At 35.2% G+C, this 17,261-nt stretch overlaps 1 protein-coding gene across 1 annotated transcript in view; it reads left to right on the forward strand.

Moving 5' to 3' along the window:
* The window catches only part of Fam169a (family with sequence similarity 169 member A), a 71,545-nt gene that overhangs the window by 33,032 nt on the left and 21,252 nt on the right, over positions 1-17,261 (forward strand). Inside the window, 1 exon segment of the mRNA XM_047555152.1 lies at positions 9,801-9,980. Coding sequence (XP_047411108.1) covers positions 9,801-9,980 — 180 coding nt within the window.

Below are 17,261 nucleotides of genomic sequence, written 5' to 3' on the forward strand. Positions count from 1 at the left end.
AATATGATGGGAGGTGTAACAGCAACAGAATATTATAGTCTGGGAAAAGGGTAGACTTGTGAAAACTGAATCCTGAAATCCCCATCTGGAAGGCAGGAAGCAGCCCAACTTCAAAAGGTTTCTGCAACAGAAAAGGACATTAGTGGAAAATGGTGAAATTTGAATAAAGTCTAGTCTAGCAAATGGTATAGAATCACCTTTCTGATTTTGCTAATAGTATTTGGCAATGCAAGATGTTAATATTAGGGGAAGTTTGGGAACAGATATATGAGAGGTCTTTGTAATAAATTTGCAATTTTTTTGTGAGTCTCAAATTATTTTAAAAATATTTTCCAGGGACTGGGGCTGTAGCTCAGTGTCAGAGCACTTGTTTAGCATGTGTGAAGCACTGGGTTTGATTCTCAGGACCACATATAAATAAATAAAGGCATTCTGTTCATGTACAACTACAAAAATAAAAATAAAATATTTTCCAAAAGTTAATATTGACAGTATGCCAAAATTTACATCCTTTGTAATCATTGAAACTTAAGATGAAAATTTTATATGTGTGAATGTAATATTTCAAAATTAATTTAATGGATACATGAGCAAAAAAAATGTTTTTTTGAGGAATTTGACAAGATCAAGAGGAAAACAAAAGTCCAAAAATAATAATATAAGTGCTTTTGTAGGAAAAATTTCCAGGGCCAGATGAGCCTGCTATGGTGCTCATGGTCAGTATGCCCCAGCATGCACGAAAAGCTTCTTGTTGGCTTTTTAATGTCTCATTCTTAACTTGGAGAGCCATAGTTAAGGAAAGTTGCTGATTTGAAAGGTGGAGATCGAAACGAAAAAGAATGAAAGCAGTTGTGAGGAGATAGACAATGTAAAAAATAAAAAAAAAATAGTTTTTAATATTTTTGGAAAGAAGAGTTACTTGTGTTCATGAAAATGAGAACAAGGTAGATTAAAAGGACTTTCATAGAGCTCTTGGATATTAAAAATTTAATACAAGGAAGATAAAATCCAGCAATTGAGTAGAATGGAGAGCAAAACAACAACAGTAAAACCCTAAATTATGAACCATAGAAGAAAAAATTAGAGGACCAATGTGAATAATAGATGTTTCAAAAAGAGAATAGAGGGCTGGGGATCTAGCTCAGTTGGTAGAGTGCTTGTCTTCATGCACAAGGTCCTGGGTTCAATCCCCAGCAGTGCAACAAAGAAACTGAAAGGGAAGAAGTCACCAGTGAAATAATTCAAGAAAACTTCTCAGAGCTATGTAACATTTCCATATTGAGCATCCATCATGAGGAATAACGGTGGACCTATACTAAGATTATTATAAAGTTTCCAAAGATTTGGGATAGAGAAAAGACAGTGGGTTTCCAGAGAGTGTGAGAAAGATTTATATGAAAGATCTAGAATCAGAATAATAATGCATTTCTCAAGCAGCACTTTAAGAGACTGAGAAAAAATATTTCTAGTGTAATTCTGTGCCCCAATTTTCAATGAAGGATGAAAATAAAAAATTTCTAGTTGGTCAGTCTCAAAATAATTTACCCTTCATGCATCTTTCTTTAGGGAATGAGTAGAGTTAGTGCTAGAAATAAGAAAATAAGAAAGTAATCAAGAAAGTTACCAGATTAGGAAATGAAGGAGAAATAGGGGATCCCCAGATCCAGAGCTGTGTCATAATTCTGGAGTTCTTGTTTCCAGTTTGGTGGGATGCACCTTTATATGTCAAATGCAGAAAAGAAGAAATAATTACAGTACATGGCTCAGTTCTCAAAAGTATTTACATAGTTGTGATGGGTGGCGCACACCTTGTAATCCCAGTGGCTTGGGATGCTGAGGCAGGAGGATCTTGAGTTCAAAGCCAACCTCAGCAACTTCTCGAGGCACAAAGCAACTCAGTGAGACCCTGTCTCTAAATAAAATACAAGCTAGGGCTGGGGATGTGACTCAGTGCCCCTGAGTTCAATTCCCAGTACCAAAAAAAAAAAAAAAAAAAGTATTTACATAGTCATAATGTAAATATGAAAATGATCTAACTAAAATTAGAAATTATTATTTTGGAATGACGGTAGCGGGGTATGTATAGAAATTAAGTTTATGGTGGAGTTGAGATCAGGGTCTGTGAATCTAAGAGTTAAGTTCTCTGCTGTAATGGGAAGTCAGTTGATTATGCCTAGAATGAAAAAAGCAAGAAGTAGCAAGTCACTTAGAGAGGTTGATGTAAATAAGAGAAAGACCAGATAAGTGATTTCAGAGTGTATTCTTCTGGAAGATACAAAGTGTGCTTGTAAATGTGGGACAGAGAGGGGGTTGGGTCACAGGACTGCTTTTTTCCTAAAAAGTTTTCTAGGACTTTTGTACTGTGAACAATGTACTTGTATAAATTTGATTAAAACAAAACCTAATTTTTTAAAAAAATTTGTTCTTTTTAGTTATACATGACTATAGAATCTGTTTTGATATATTTATGCTAGTATGGAAAACCTGAATATTTTAAAAGATGGAACTATGCCCAGAGTCTAATCAGTGTTGAGAACTAGCTGAACTTTAATAATCTTCAGAGGGCCCATAATTATGAGGGCTATCTGTTAAAAGGGCTATACTGACTAGAAAACAATGGAAGTCTTTCATTGTTATTAAAAATAAAACGACTTTCACTCTTGAGATGACCTGCACACTCTCTTTGAGTGCATAATTCTTACTTTCCTAAATAAAACTCTCTTTGTGCCTCCGCCAATTATTCAGTGGAATTTTTATGATGTTTTGCCTTGTCAAGAAATGTATAAATACATACATTTTCATAAGCAGATACCACACTTTAATGTGGACAAGCTGAGAGAAACCCAAAACCAAAATTATTATTAACTGCTGTTTTGGAAATTCCCTTTATTATTTGGCTTCAACTGTGAACCATTTGGATCCATTCTGAAGACCCATACTTTGGAGAAGCACAATCTAAACAACAACTATAAGTCAGGTTAATTCACTAAAGGGATTTATAACAGAACTATGGGGTGTACTTCTTTGTTTTTTTGTAGTCTCCATTTTAAATAACAAATATAATGGAAGTGCTTTGCCCTTCATATGAGTCAGCTTTCCTCATGACTTTGGGCCCTTTTCTTGGGAGATACGTCTGTGATCTTCCCTGTATTTTTGGACACATAACTCACTTTGTTTACTAAAATTCAGATTTCTGGTCTATTAAGATTATTTTAAGGAGTAACACTGATATTGAATGATAAGGCTGATGGTACAGCTAAAGGCAAAATGTAGCTGAAATTTATTGGAGGTTGTATGTTAAGGACTTAGCATCTTCTCAGGTGTAGTCATTTTCCTAAGGAAGTGAGCAAGCCATGTGGGAGTCTGGGGCTCCTGAAATAATGTTGTTGGAAATGAAATGGATTTTTGTTGTTGTTGTTCAGGTGAAGATCTAACTATCCAAAAGAACATACTCAGTCCATAAAGGCTCTGTTTATTAAGGAGATGGTGTTTACTTAGTGAAGACACAAAGATGACTAACTTGTCATGGGTTCGGCCCTCAGAATACCAAAAGTCTAGTGGTTAAAGTTGGAATCTTTAGTCAGTAAACATCCAATCATAGTTCAGTTTGTTGAGTAGTCTATTTGAGGTGTCAACAATAGCAGTCATTGAAGAGTTAATTCTGCCTGGAGAAATGTGTCACTGAGAAAGCATATTTAGAAGTGCCTTTGGAGGGTTAAGTAGGTTGTCAATAGTTAGAGGAGATAGGAAGGGAAGGAATAATCTTATTTAACACAGGCTATTTCTTTTTTTTTTTTTTTTTGTGCTGGTGATTGAACCCAGGGCCTTGTGTTTGCAAGGCAAGCTCGCTACCAACTGAGTTATATCCCCAACCCTAAACCCAGGCTATTTCCAAATGAAGTCATGAAAGTTCAGGGTGTATTTGGGCTATACTCTGAATAAACTGGGGAGACTTAAATAGTAGGAGAGGTATAGATGAAGATTTCATTGTGAAGGGTCTTAAATGCTCTAAGATGTTTAGTATTTTACTGACCAGCAACCTTTCGTGGAATTTTATATATGGAGAAACTTGATTGAATATTTTACGGACATAATTTTTGTAGGACTTGAATGATGAGTAGAAAAATTGTCTTTGGAAGTCAGGGCAGTCATTAAAAGAGCTAGTTTAGTAGTCCAGGTGAGAGAAGGATCAAACTGGAAAGGTAGCAGTAGAAATAGAGAAGGAAACAGATTTAAGGGAGATTTTTCAGTGGACAGTGCAGTGACTCCAGTGCTTATGTGTAGGGAGGGAGGGGAGGAATGAGATGTATCTGGTTGATTTGGCTTGGATACCTAGGTATTGGTGGGAAGCCATTGACTAAGACTGGGAATACAGGAGGAGGAGCAGCTTTGGTAAAATTTGCATTCAGCTCCAACATGGAAAGGTCAGTATTCCTGTGGGACATGTAAGTAGACATACCTACTTGGAAATGTAAACTGGTGGATGTGGGAGAGGCATTCATATGTATGTGGACCCCAAAAGTCAATATAATTTTTCAGTGTGGATGAGCTCAGTCGAAACTATTGTTTAAGGATAAAGAGAGTGTGTAAGTGTGAATATTGATAACAATGTCAGTACTGAAAACAGCCTGAGGTAAAAAAAAATAACTGGAGGAAGTGGGTTGGCAAAAAAGGTACTATCCTCAGATGTGATCATTAATTTCCAGAAAGTTAAAAAGGAAATGCTGGTAGATAAGAGAAAGAGGAATGTCAGCTGAGGCTGACAGGAAGTTAGGAGAGAGAGCAAGAGGGAAAAATTGAGAGTAGAAAAATTTTATAAGCTCTGTCCTCAGGAAAGTTTAGATTTTAGAGGAGATAGCAATGAATGGACAAGCCAATTATATTCTGATATTCCGTCAGGTGCTGTGAAGAAAAGTCAAGTGGATTAAGAGAATGGAGTATGTATGGGTGCATATTATTTAAAAAATAATGGTTAGGGAAAGTCCTTCTGAAGGAGGGAAGTGACAGAATAATGAAATGTGTGAAATTTCAGAAGAGTCTTTCAGGCAAGAATTATGCAGAAGCCCTGAGACCGAAATAAGTTTGGGGTGCTTCAGTAATAGTGAGAAGGCTGGTGTGGCTAGAGTATAGGGAATGAATGATAGGGAGTTGGAGAGGCAGGAGCTGTATCCTGAACGGTCTCTAGGCCAAAGAAGGAGTTTGAAATCTGTCCTGTGGGTGATGGGAAAGCATGAAGAATTCGAAGGATGGGGTGGCATCAGCGTATTTGTCTTTTAAAAAGGTCCCTGGCTGCTGCGTTGGAAACCAGGTGCAGGCAAACAGAGAGATGGCAGAGTTGAGAATTCCGTTGGCTGTTGTGCAAACCTTTAGTGAGTGGCGATGGTGGGCTTGGGCAGGGGGAGGTAGGACAGGGGTGGTGTTATTGTTACTGCTGTAGGCTTTCTAATGCATGTACATGTACTGGAAAAGGATGGGTTCTAGACTTTGTTCTGGATAACTAGGCAAATGGTGGTAAGGTTTTCTGAGAAATTGGTAACTGGGGGAGGAGCAGGTTTTAGAGCTATCTGTGCAAAATCTGACTAAATGGTTTATTGGAGTCACTTGTACAAATTGCTGTTTTGTTTTATTAACATGACTTTTGAGTTAGTCATATATGGTACCATTTATCCATTTATGGTGTATGATTCAATTTTTTTTAGTACATTTACACAATTGTACAACTGCTATCACAACCAGTTCTAGGTAATTTTTATCACCCCACAAAGAAACTCTGTATTCTCTAGAAAATTTCAAATAAATGAGATTATACAACATGAGCCTAGTTGGGTCTGACTTCTTTTGCTTAGCATAATGTTTTCAAGTTTCATTTGCTTTGCAGCATGTATCAGCACTGCATTCCTTTTCATGATTAAGTAATATTATTCTATATGATACAACAGTTTTGTCTTTCATTAGTTGATTAACTTTGGGAATTTTTAAAAATTATTTTGAATAATGCTGCTGTGAACATTTGTATACAGATGTGTACATGTCCTTTTCTATCTAATTCTATTTTCAATCACTGTCTAATTCCAGAGCATTTCATTACTTCAAAAAAGGGTTCCTGTGCACAGCAACAGTTATTCCCTTTTCCCTTACCCACAATCTCTGGAAACTACTAATATAGTTTCAGTCTGGGCTGTCTTTTTGAGTTACAAGAGTTCTTTATGTATTTGGAACACAATTCCCTTATCTAATATGTAATTTGGAAATATTTTTTCTCATTCTTTATGTATTTGGAATACAATTCCCTTATCTGATATATACTTTGGAAATATTTTTTCCCATTCTGTGGGTTGTATTTTCATTTTCTGGATGGTGCTCTTTGAACCCTGATAGTTTTTCATTTTGATAGTCCATCATATCTACTTTTTCTTTTGTCATTTGTGCTTTTGGTGTTCTGAGAAGACTTTGTCTAACTCAAGGTGATGAAGACTCACACCTTTGCTTTCTTAGAATTTTATAGTTTTAGCTCTTAAATTTAAGTTTATGGTCAGTTTGCAGTTATGATTTGTATATGGTGCAAGGAAGGGGCCTAACATCATTCTTTTGAGTATGTGAATATTCAGTTGTTCTGGCACTATTCATTGGAAAGACTACCCCTCCCCGACCCATAGAATTGTCTTGTTCCTCTAACAAAACATCACTTGACCATAAAAAAAAGTGTGTGTGTTTTTGTACCCTCAGTTCTCTTCTGTTGAACCCTGTATATATCCTCCTGCCATCAGAGCACTCTTGATGACCACAGATTTGTAGTAAATTTTAAAATCGGGAAGTTTTTGCCACAGTTGTTTTGGCTACTTAGAATCTTTTTCATGTCCATGTGAATTTTAAGATTAGCAAGTCAATTTTGCAAAGAAATTCAGGTGGGAGTTTATAGGTTAGTTTGGGAAATACTGACATTTTAATAATAAATCTTCAGATTCATTTACATAGAATCACTTTTATTTAGATGTTCCTCACTTTCTTTTAACAATGTTTTTAGTTTTTTTAGTTTTAATAGTTTTTTAGGGGCTGGGGAGATAGCTCAGTCGGTAGAGTGCTTGCCTTGTAAGCACAAGGCCCTGGGTTCGATCCCCAGCACCCAAAAAAAAAAAAAAAAATAGTTTTTTAGTGGATTCCTTAAAATTTTTGTTCGTACAAAATTGTATCATCTGCATATGTACGTTTGCTTTTGTCTTCCTTATTTAAATGCTTTTTTTTTTAACCTAATTTCTGTGGCTAGAACCTCCAATAAGATGTTGAATAAAAGTGGAAAGAGTGACCAGCCTTGTCTCATTCCTGATATTAGGCAGAAATATGTAGTATTTCACTATTAACTCTGATGTTAGCAGTATATTTTTTGTAGGTTATTGTTTTAGTTATCTTTTCACTGCTGTGTCCAAAATATCTGACCAGGACAATTTGAAGGAGGAAAAGTTTATTTGAGGACTCACAGTTTCAGAGGTCTTAAGTTCATAGAAGGCTAGCTCCATTCCCCGGGGCTTGAGGTGAGGCAGAACATCATGGCAGAAGAGTGTGGCAGAGGGAAGCAGCTCACTCACATTGGTGATCAGTAAGCAGAGAGGTCTCCACTAGCCAGATACAAATGTGTACCCCAAAGCCATGCCCCCAATGAGCTACTTCCTTCAGCCACACCCCACCTGGCTCCAGTTACCACTCAATTAATCCCATCAGGGAGCGATTCATTGATTAGGTCAAGGTTATAATCCAATCATTCCTCCTCTAAACCTTACATTGTCTCATACATAATCTTTTGGGCGACCCTCACATCCAAACCGTAGCAGTTATTGTGAGTATTTTTATCATGCTTGTTGGGCTTGGTCATATGGTTTTTCTTTGGCTATAGAAATGATCATGTGACTTTTGCTTTCTTTACATTTATTTTGCTTTATAGAAGTTAAAGATAGAAATTAGAGTTGCATAAATGGCAGAAGCCTTGGGAATAAGATTACCGAGAGAGTGTTTGTAGAGCAGAGGTCAAAGATGGAATTTTGAGGAACATAAATATTCAGTCTGTCATGTGGTGTGAAATTTAATTTAATTCAAGTTAATAATTTTAATGAAAACTTCACCTGGTGCAGCAGGTTGTGGTTTTTATTTTACTAGGTGATTATGCTTTCTGCAACTTTTGATATGTCTTAAGAATCTCTGGTAATATATGTAAATGTGGAACCCTGGAGAATTTTAAGTATTTAAGGTGTAGTCAAGGGAAGAAAACCAGAATGATGTTTTTAAAATGAACATGTATATGATGAGTTGAAAGTAGAACTTTAAACTTCATGAACACTGTTTCATAAATGAGCATTTAAATATACTCTCAGATGGTAAAATTAACCTTTTCTCACCTATAAGTAATAGTACTGTGAAATAAGATAAATTCAACTTATGGGAAAGTTCCTTCATATAATTAGTATTCTCTTGTAAAAAACTTGAGGCATATACAATAGTTACATAGCTACTCAGGTTTTATATTGAAAACTAGAGGTAGATAGTGCTTTTTCTCATTTATCCTTCTTGTGTATTTTGAACTTGAACCACTATTATTAATAATGTATCTTAATTGCATTATCACTACTGTAGTTGCTATGAGAAAACCCTGATTTCAAGGCATTAAAAACTGGTAATGGTCACTTAAGCTTGTTGATGGAACTACTGTTAGATTCATGTAAGAAATTTAGACCCATAGAAATATCTTAAGTGCATATTGGTAATTAAGATCTAAATATATAACAATGTCCATTATATATTCTAAATTTAAACTAATTGATTGTCTTGGAGATTGTTGTAAGAAGTTATTGAATTCTCTAATTAAATCATAAATCATAAATAATTTGACATTATTTGGTTGAACTGAAAAGTCTTATCTAACAACTCATTAAATGATATGATTGGTAGAACTAAGTTAATGAGATGTTTGTTATCTGACATTTTGTTTCTTATTGGTACTACATTGTTAGAATTTTCCAAAATACTATGAATTATTTTATTTGCGGCAAAGGAGAATATTGATTATTAATTATGAATTGATTCTAAAAATAATGGAAAGGGGAAACCCTGCCATCTGTCAACTTGCAGACTGTCCTAAAATATATTAAAGGATATCAATTTGGGGAAGGTCAGAACCCATATATATAGCAGAGGTCTTAAAAGAAGCAAGCAAAGCTCTGCAACAAAGAGAAACATACTTAGACACCACAGATTATTTCCTGACGTATAAAATGTATTTAGAAATATATTCACAGAAAAAGTGCCATTTCTAATGTTTCCAATTAGTCTAATCCATAGTTCTTAAAAGTTTGAGTACTGAGTACTTTTTTATCATCAACAAATAGATCGAATGAGATGATACTCGGGAAAAAAAGAAGGGCAACATTAAATGTTCAGGTTCTGAGGTTGAAATTAAATACTTCATGTTATAAAATCATCACTTTTTGAATTTGAAATTTTGATAGTTGATGAATTTTGTATGTCTGTAGACAATTACGGTATATATAGTACATATAGTAAAGTATACATGTCAGTAAAAGGTATTTGTCCTATTAGATAATATTGGTGGCAAACAAAATACATGGCTCTCATCACATGTATACATTATGAAATTTAGTAAAAGCTGGAAAACATGTTATAGAATTAATTCATTGCTTTCACCTTATTGATGTAGAGAAAAATGTTTTTGGGAAGATTGTTAACTCAGATTCACTAACTGTATGTATTTTTTAATGTGAAAAATTGCTGGGTCTCTGTTCTTACTACCACAGGAAGCATATGTGCCTCATTTCTTACCCAAAGTTACCAACTGCCAGTTCTTGATACAATGTTCGTAAGAAAGAAATTCAGAGGCAAAGATTTTGGGCTTCATATGCTGGAGGACTTTGTTGATTGCTTCACAGAAGATGCACTTGGTTTGCGGTATCCACTGTCTTCTCTTATGTATACAGGTCAGTGGACTAAGTTAAAGAGGGTGAGCTGATCTCAGCATCACTTCTAACTTGTTTCTCCTGAATGTTGTAAATGTATATAGCAATATTAAACAAATTTGGAATTTTTTATTCTCTAGGACTTAATTTTATAAATGTGCTCTGATCTCAGATATATGTCTTTTGGGGATTATGGTAGCTCATACTATAAAATTCATCCTGTTAAAAGTGTACAATTCAGTGATTATTTACAGCTGTGCAGCTCTAAGTACTAAATCCAGAACATTCTTATCATCCCAAAAGAAACCTTGTACCAATTAGAAGTCATGTTCTATTCCTGTTTATATCCCCTGGCGGGCAACCTATTATTTATTTTCTGTCTCTGGATTTACCCATTCTAGAGATTTCATATAAATGAAATGTAGTATATGACCTTTTGTGTCTGGCTTTTTCTTACCATAATGCTTTCAAAGTTCATCCATGTTGTAGCCTGAATTAATACTTCATTTCTTTTTATGACTGAATAATATTCCATTATACAGATATGCACATTTTAATCCAAAGTAATTGCAGTATTTTATATTTCCATAAACAGTATGTGTTTTAGTCAGCTTTTTCTTCACTGTGACCAAAAGACCTCACAATAACAATTTTAAGAAGGAAAAGTTTATTTTGGGGCTCACATTTTAAGAGGTCTTAATCCACAGATGGCTGACTCCATTCCTCAGGGCCCAAGGTGAGGCAGAACATCGTGGTGGGAGGGTGTGGTGAAGGGAAGCAGCTGGGAACATGGTGCCAAGAAGGAGATATATATTTATATGGGGGGGGGGAGATTGCTCTGCTCAACTAGGACAAAATATACCCCAAAGGCATACCCCTAGAGATCTACCTTCTCCAGCCACACCCTACCTGAGTTACCACTCAGTTAATCCCTATATGGGAATTAATTCACTGATTAGGTTAATGCTCTCATAACTCAATCATTTCACCTCTAAATCTTCTTACATTGCCCCACACATGAGCTTTTGGGGAACATCTCTTATGGAAACCATAACAATAGGATTACATACATTCTCTACGCTCTTGCCAACATTTGTTATCTGTTTTTAATAATTGTCAGCCTAGTGAGTATGAAGTGGCATCTTACTGTTTTGAATTTGATGTTGAACATCTTTTCATGTTAGCGTTGATCGTTTGTATGTCAGTTTTGGAGAAATGTCTATTGAGATCTTTTGACCATTTTTTTCTTTGGGTTATTTCACTAGCAAAAACAACAAAATTCCAGACATAAAAAAGTTCAAAGAATGAGGTAACAAGTACTCGTGTATCTTACAGCATGTACCCTTTGTGAGAAATGTATTGTTGCTCATACACTTGAAGCCTGCTGTGCACTCCTACTCAGTTGAACACATTCCCTTTCCTCAGATAGGTGCTTTTCTCAGTTTGACATTTACTTCTCCCATAATTTGTTAGACCTTTAATACATATGTGTGTGTCATTGGATAGTATACTATATTGTTTTACATATATATATATGTAAAACATATATATATGCAATGTAAAGAACATATACATATATATATGTTATACAAATAAATATTCTATGAATTCTAAAATTTACTTTCTTTACTCATCTTTTAAGTTTGTGAGAGTCATTCACGGGGGTTCATTGTAACTGTAATCATTTTCAATACTGTTTAGTTTCTATTAAATGAATATACCATTTGGTGATGTTTTTAAAACCAATAGGGGATTTAAGCCATGTAGCTCTTTTTTTTTTTTTTTTTTTGCGGTGCTGGGGATTGAACCCAGGGTCTTATGCTTGCGAGGCAAGCACTCGGCCAACTGAGCTATCTCCTCAGCCCCCATGTAGCTCTTTATTTATTTATTTTTAATAAGATTTAATCCTTGAAAATAATTAGTTTAGAAACAAAATATAATTTATTACTGAATTTTCAGTCCAACATTAGATGTTTATTTCCACTGAAAATCTGTTTTTATTTCAAGTTCTCCCTCTCCCTCTAATATCAAAAGTGATCCCCCAAACTGGATATTACCTGCCCGTTTTGAATAACATTTTCTCTCTAGCTCCATTCATGGGAGTAATATGGGCATTGTGTGCTTTAGGATAATTCTGAAATGGATTATCCTAATTATTGCTTTACTGAATTTTGGGGAGGAATGCAAAGACATCCACTGCAGGTATAGTATCTTAGTACTTAGTCTTTTCTGTGATTTTGTAATTATAAGTAGATTGAATGCCAAATGAATTACAGATGAGTGTTTGCTGATTTCTGTCTTTGCCTAAAGTCTTGGTTGGCTTGCGCTCTTGATTTTTCCTTCAATTTAGATGAGAGTCCCTGATAGTGTTTTATTGATATCATCTATATAATGTAATAATCTGAAATAAAATAATTAGAAGTATAAATTTTATTGGCCCATTATAATTATACGTAAGAGTAGTACTCACTGTTACCTATTTGTATACATAACATAATTTGGTCATTTTCATTCCCCACTGTCTCCCCTTTCCCTTCCCTTCTCCTTCCTTGTCTCCTCTCTCTGTTCTTCTGGTCTTCCTTCTGTCTTTTTTCAGTCTCTCTGGCTTCTGCATCACTATGTTTCTATTTGTGATTCTGTTGGAAGAACACAGTGCTTATTACTACATTTGAAAAATGGATTTCATTCAGTTTTTTCTTCCAACTTTATTAGTAGTTCCTTGATGTTGCAGTATGTCCAGTAGTTCTTTGGTGATTTCCACTTGCTTCCAGTAATATTTTTGTATGTTTTAGGAAACATTGCAGTTCTTTACATTGCAGTTTTTTTTTTTTTTTGTACCAGAGATTATACCCAGGGGTGCTTAACTACTGAGCCACATCCCCAGCCCTGTTTTTCATTTTGTTTAGAGACAGGGTCTTGCTCAGTGCCTCGCTAAGTTGCTGAGGCTAGCTTTTGAATGCATCATCCTCCTGCCTCAGCCTCCTGAGTTGCTGGGATTACAGATGTGTGCCACTGTGCCTGGCTACAATGCAAGTTTTTAAGGAAAGAGATAAATTTATTCATTTTCCAAATAGGTAATGAGTGCCAAGTGTGGGAGGGTTGGGCCTAGAGTAGATGATTAGCTACATATGGGAAATTGGTTTGCACAGTACTGTAGATACGTGGAATAAATGGGCCAAGGTTTTCTACAGCTATTGTATGATTCTTAAAAAAAGTTTAACCATTTCTGCTGCCAAATAGAGCCCCTGACTTTTCACCAATTAAAAAAGTTTTGTAAATGCTTGTTGAGATTATTACTATTGAGCATTCCTAATCTGAAAATCTAGAACCTGAACTACTCTAAAATTCGAAACCTTTTGAGAACTGACACAATGCCGCAACAAGTGGAAAATTCTACACCATGGCATTGTTTCATGCACAAATTATCTAAAATATTATAAATTATCTAAAATTACCTTCAGGTTGTGTGCATAAGGAGCACATAAAAGAAATTAATTTCATGTTTCAACTTGGGTCCTATCTCTAAGATATCTCATTATGTATATGCAAATGTTCATATCCTTCTGTCCCCCAATATCTGAAGTTGGAAGCACTTCTGGTCCCAAGCATTTTGGAAAAAGGATACTGAATTTGTAACTTAAATTTTCCCTTGAGTGATATAGCACAAATTGAACAAACAGAATACTTGAATAAATTTAAGGATTATTAAGACTAGAATGTCGCATATCCAAAATCTACCTTAGTTCCTCTTACTGATCCTCTTTTATTTTGTTTTTGTCCTCTCAGTTTTTTTAAATATATTTATAAAATTTGTTCTAATTAGTCATACATGATAATGCATTTTGACATATCATACATATATGGAGTGTAACTTCTCACTCGTCTGGTTGTACATGATGTAGAGTTACACAGGTTGTGTAATCATGTATGCACATAGGGTAATAATGTCTGATTCATTCTACTGTCATTCTTACCCCCGTGCCCCCTCCCCTCTTTTCACTCTCCTCTGTCTAGTCTAAAATGCCTCTATTCTCCCCCCATCCCTTATTGTGAATTAGCATTCACATATCAGAGAAAACATTTAGCCTTTAGTTCTTTGGAATTGACTTATTGTATTTATAATTTAGCAATAATTTTTATATTTATTTAAAATATTTTTGTCTTTAATATTTATTTTGGTGCCATTTTGTTACTTAATATTAAAACTGAATTATTTCCACTGAATGGGTAGTACAATCAGAAAATTTAAGATATAAAAGGATTTCAGTAAAAAACTTCCATTTTGTCCTCTCACACATCTTCTGCTTCTGAGGCAAATAATGTTACCAGTTCCTTATGTATCTTTGCAGACATACTTCTGTGTATACAAACAAACTATATATATGATTTTTTTCATTTCTACACAAATGTTAGATTCGTACATCAAACCTTTTATTAATATTTTTTATTAATATATTTTATTTCACATGAGTATATAAAGGGCTTCCTTATTTTCCCTTAACCTGGTATAGACTTTTTTTTTTGCATTATACAAATGAGTATACTATAACTATTGACAAACATTCTAGTCTATTATTTGTGTCAATATAGACTAATGGAAAAAGGAAAAAAAAAAACGAAAATTTCCCCCCTTTAGTAAATTACCATTCAATGCAGATGAACATCAGATGTGTGGAAGTATTTCCCCATACACTGAGTACTTCTCCAGTGGACACTAGTTGGGAGTCCTATGATTCAGTCCAGTTCTGATACTGAACTGAATATAGCATCTGGTCCCACAAAGCATCTGGACAGAGTCCCGTAAGACTGCCTTCTACTCTAGTACTGGTTGCAAGTAGTAGATTCTCACATATGCTTCTGATTGACTGGCTCTAAATCATGGCTCCTACTATGCCATCCATGTGTTTGATTAATTTCCTAGAGCTGCTCACAGAACTCAGGGAAACACTTTACTTATGTTTACTTGATTACTAGTAAAGGATATAATATAAATGAACAACTGGATGATGATACATTGAGTGAGACCTGGAAGGGTCTTCAGCACAGGCAGTTTTGTCCCATGGATTTGGGGTGTACTACCCTCCCAGCACTTGGATGTATTTGCCCTTCTGTAAGAATGTAGTGAAGGAGTTTTTGGAGGCTTTATCATTTAGGTATAATCAATCAACTCCATTTTCAGCCCTTCCCTTCTCTAGAGAATGGGGAGTGGAGCTGATTTCAATCATGGCTTCATCTTTCTGGTGACCATTCTCCACCATAGTTGCTGTATTGGAAAAGGAAACACTTTTTTTTATCACTCAGGAAATTACAAGGAATTTAGGAGCTCTCTGTTAGAAACAGAGGTCAAAGACCAAATATTAGATCAAAGGATTCTTTTGGTCACCTTTATTCATAAGGGTATTAGGAGCTGTTTCAGGAAATAGGGGAGAAACCAAAAAGTTTACCTATTACTACATCACTCAGGAAATTACAAGAGTTTTAGGAGCTTTGGGTCAGAGACTGGAATTATAGACTATAATGTACCATTTCTTTCTTTCTTTTTTGGTGGGGAGAGAGGTGGGGCTGTGCTACCTGTATCTTTTTTTTTTTTTTTTAATTAAAATCTTTTTTTACAGACTGCATTTTGATTCATTGTACACACATGGGGTACAACTTATCATTTCTGTGGTTGTACACAATGTAGATTCATACCATTTATGTAATCATAAATATACATAGGGTAATACTGTCTGTTTCATTTTACTATCTTTCTGCCCCCCACCCCCTCCCATCCCACTTTCCTCTACACCTTCTAAAGTTCCTTCTTTTCTGCCCACCATCCCCCCTCATTATATATTGTCTTGCACTTATCAGAGGACTTTGGTTTTTTGGGCTTGGCCTATTTCACTTAGCATAATGTTTTCCAACTTCATTCATTTACCAGCAAATGCCATAATTTTATTCTTCTTTATGGCCGAGAAATATTCTATTGTGTATGTATACCACAGTTTCTTTATCCATTCATCAATTGAAGGGCATCTCAGTTGGTTCCACAATCTAGCTAGTGTGAATTGAGCTGCTGTGAACATTGATGTAACTGCATCACTGTAGTATGCTGATTTTAAGTCCTTTGGGTATAAACTGAGGAGTGGGATAGCTCGGTCAAATGGTGGGTCCATTCCAAGTTTTCTGAGGAATCTCCATACTGCTTTCCAGAGTGGCTGCATCAATTTGCAACTCTACCAGCAATGTATGAGTGTGCCTTTTTCCCCACATCCATACCAACACTTATTATTGCTTGTGTTCTTGATAATAGCCCTTCTGATTGGAGCTAGATGAAATCTTAGGGTGGTTTTAATTTTGCATTTCTCTAATTACTAGGGATGATGAGCACTTTTTCATGTATTTGTTGATCACCTGTATATCTTCTTCTGTGAAGTGTCTGCCCAGTTCCTTAGCCCCAATTATTGATTATGTTCTTTGTATTTTTGGTGTCAAGTTTTTTAAGTTATTTATAAACTTTGGAGATTAGTGGTTGGTCTGAAGTGCATGTGGAAAAGATTTTTTCCCACTCTGTAGGCTCTCTTTTCACATTATTCATTGTTTCCTTTGCTGAGAAAAATCTTTTTAGTTTGAATATGTCCCATTTATTGACTCTAGCGTTTATTTCTTGCACTATGGGAGTCTTGTTAAGGAAGTCTGGTCCTAAGCCCAAGTGATGGAGATTCGGGCCTACTTTTTCTTCTATTTGGTGAAGGGTCTCAGGCCTAATTCCTAAATCCTTGATCCATTTTGAGTTGAGTTATGTACAGGGTGAGAGGGGTTTAATTTCATTTTACTGCATATGGATTTTCAGTTTTGCCAGCACCATGTGTTGAAGAGGCTATTTTTCTCCATTGTAAGTTTTTGGCACCTTTGTCTAGTATGAGATAACTGTACTTATGTGGGTATGTCTCTGTGTCTTCTATCCTGTACCATTGATCTACCTGTCTGTTTTGGTGCCAATACCGTACTGTTTTTGTTACTATTGCTCTATAGTATTGCTCTATACTATTGCTCTATGGTAGTGTGATACCTCTTGCATTTTGATATGTTGTATCATCATTCTCTTTTACCTCTAAGAATTTTTTTATCTCCTCCCTAATGTTTTCTGTTATCCATGCTTCATTCAATAGCGTATTATTTAGTCTCCAGGTGTTGGAGTAATTTGTTTTTGTTTTGTCCTTGATTTCTGATTTCATTCCATTATGTTCTGATAGAACACAAGATAGTATCTTTTTTTGCATGTACTAAGGGCTGCTTTGTGGCATAACATATAGTCTG

The sequence above is a fragment of the Sciurus carolinensis genome, chromosome 6, assembly GCF_902686445.1.
Source record: "Sciurus carolinensis chromosome 6, mSciCar1.2, whole genome shotgun sequence".
NCBI lineage: Eukaryota > Metazoa > Chordata > Mammalia > Rodentia > Sciuridae > Sciurus > Sciurus carolinensis.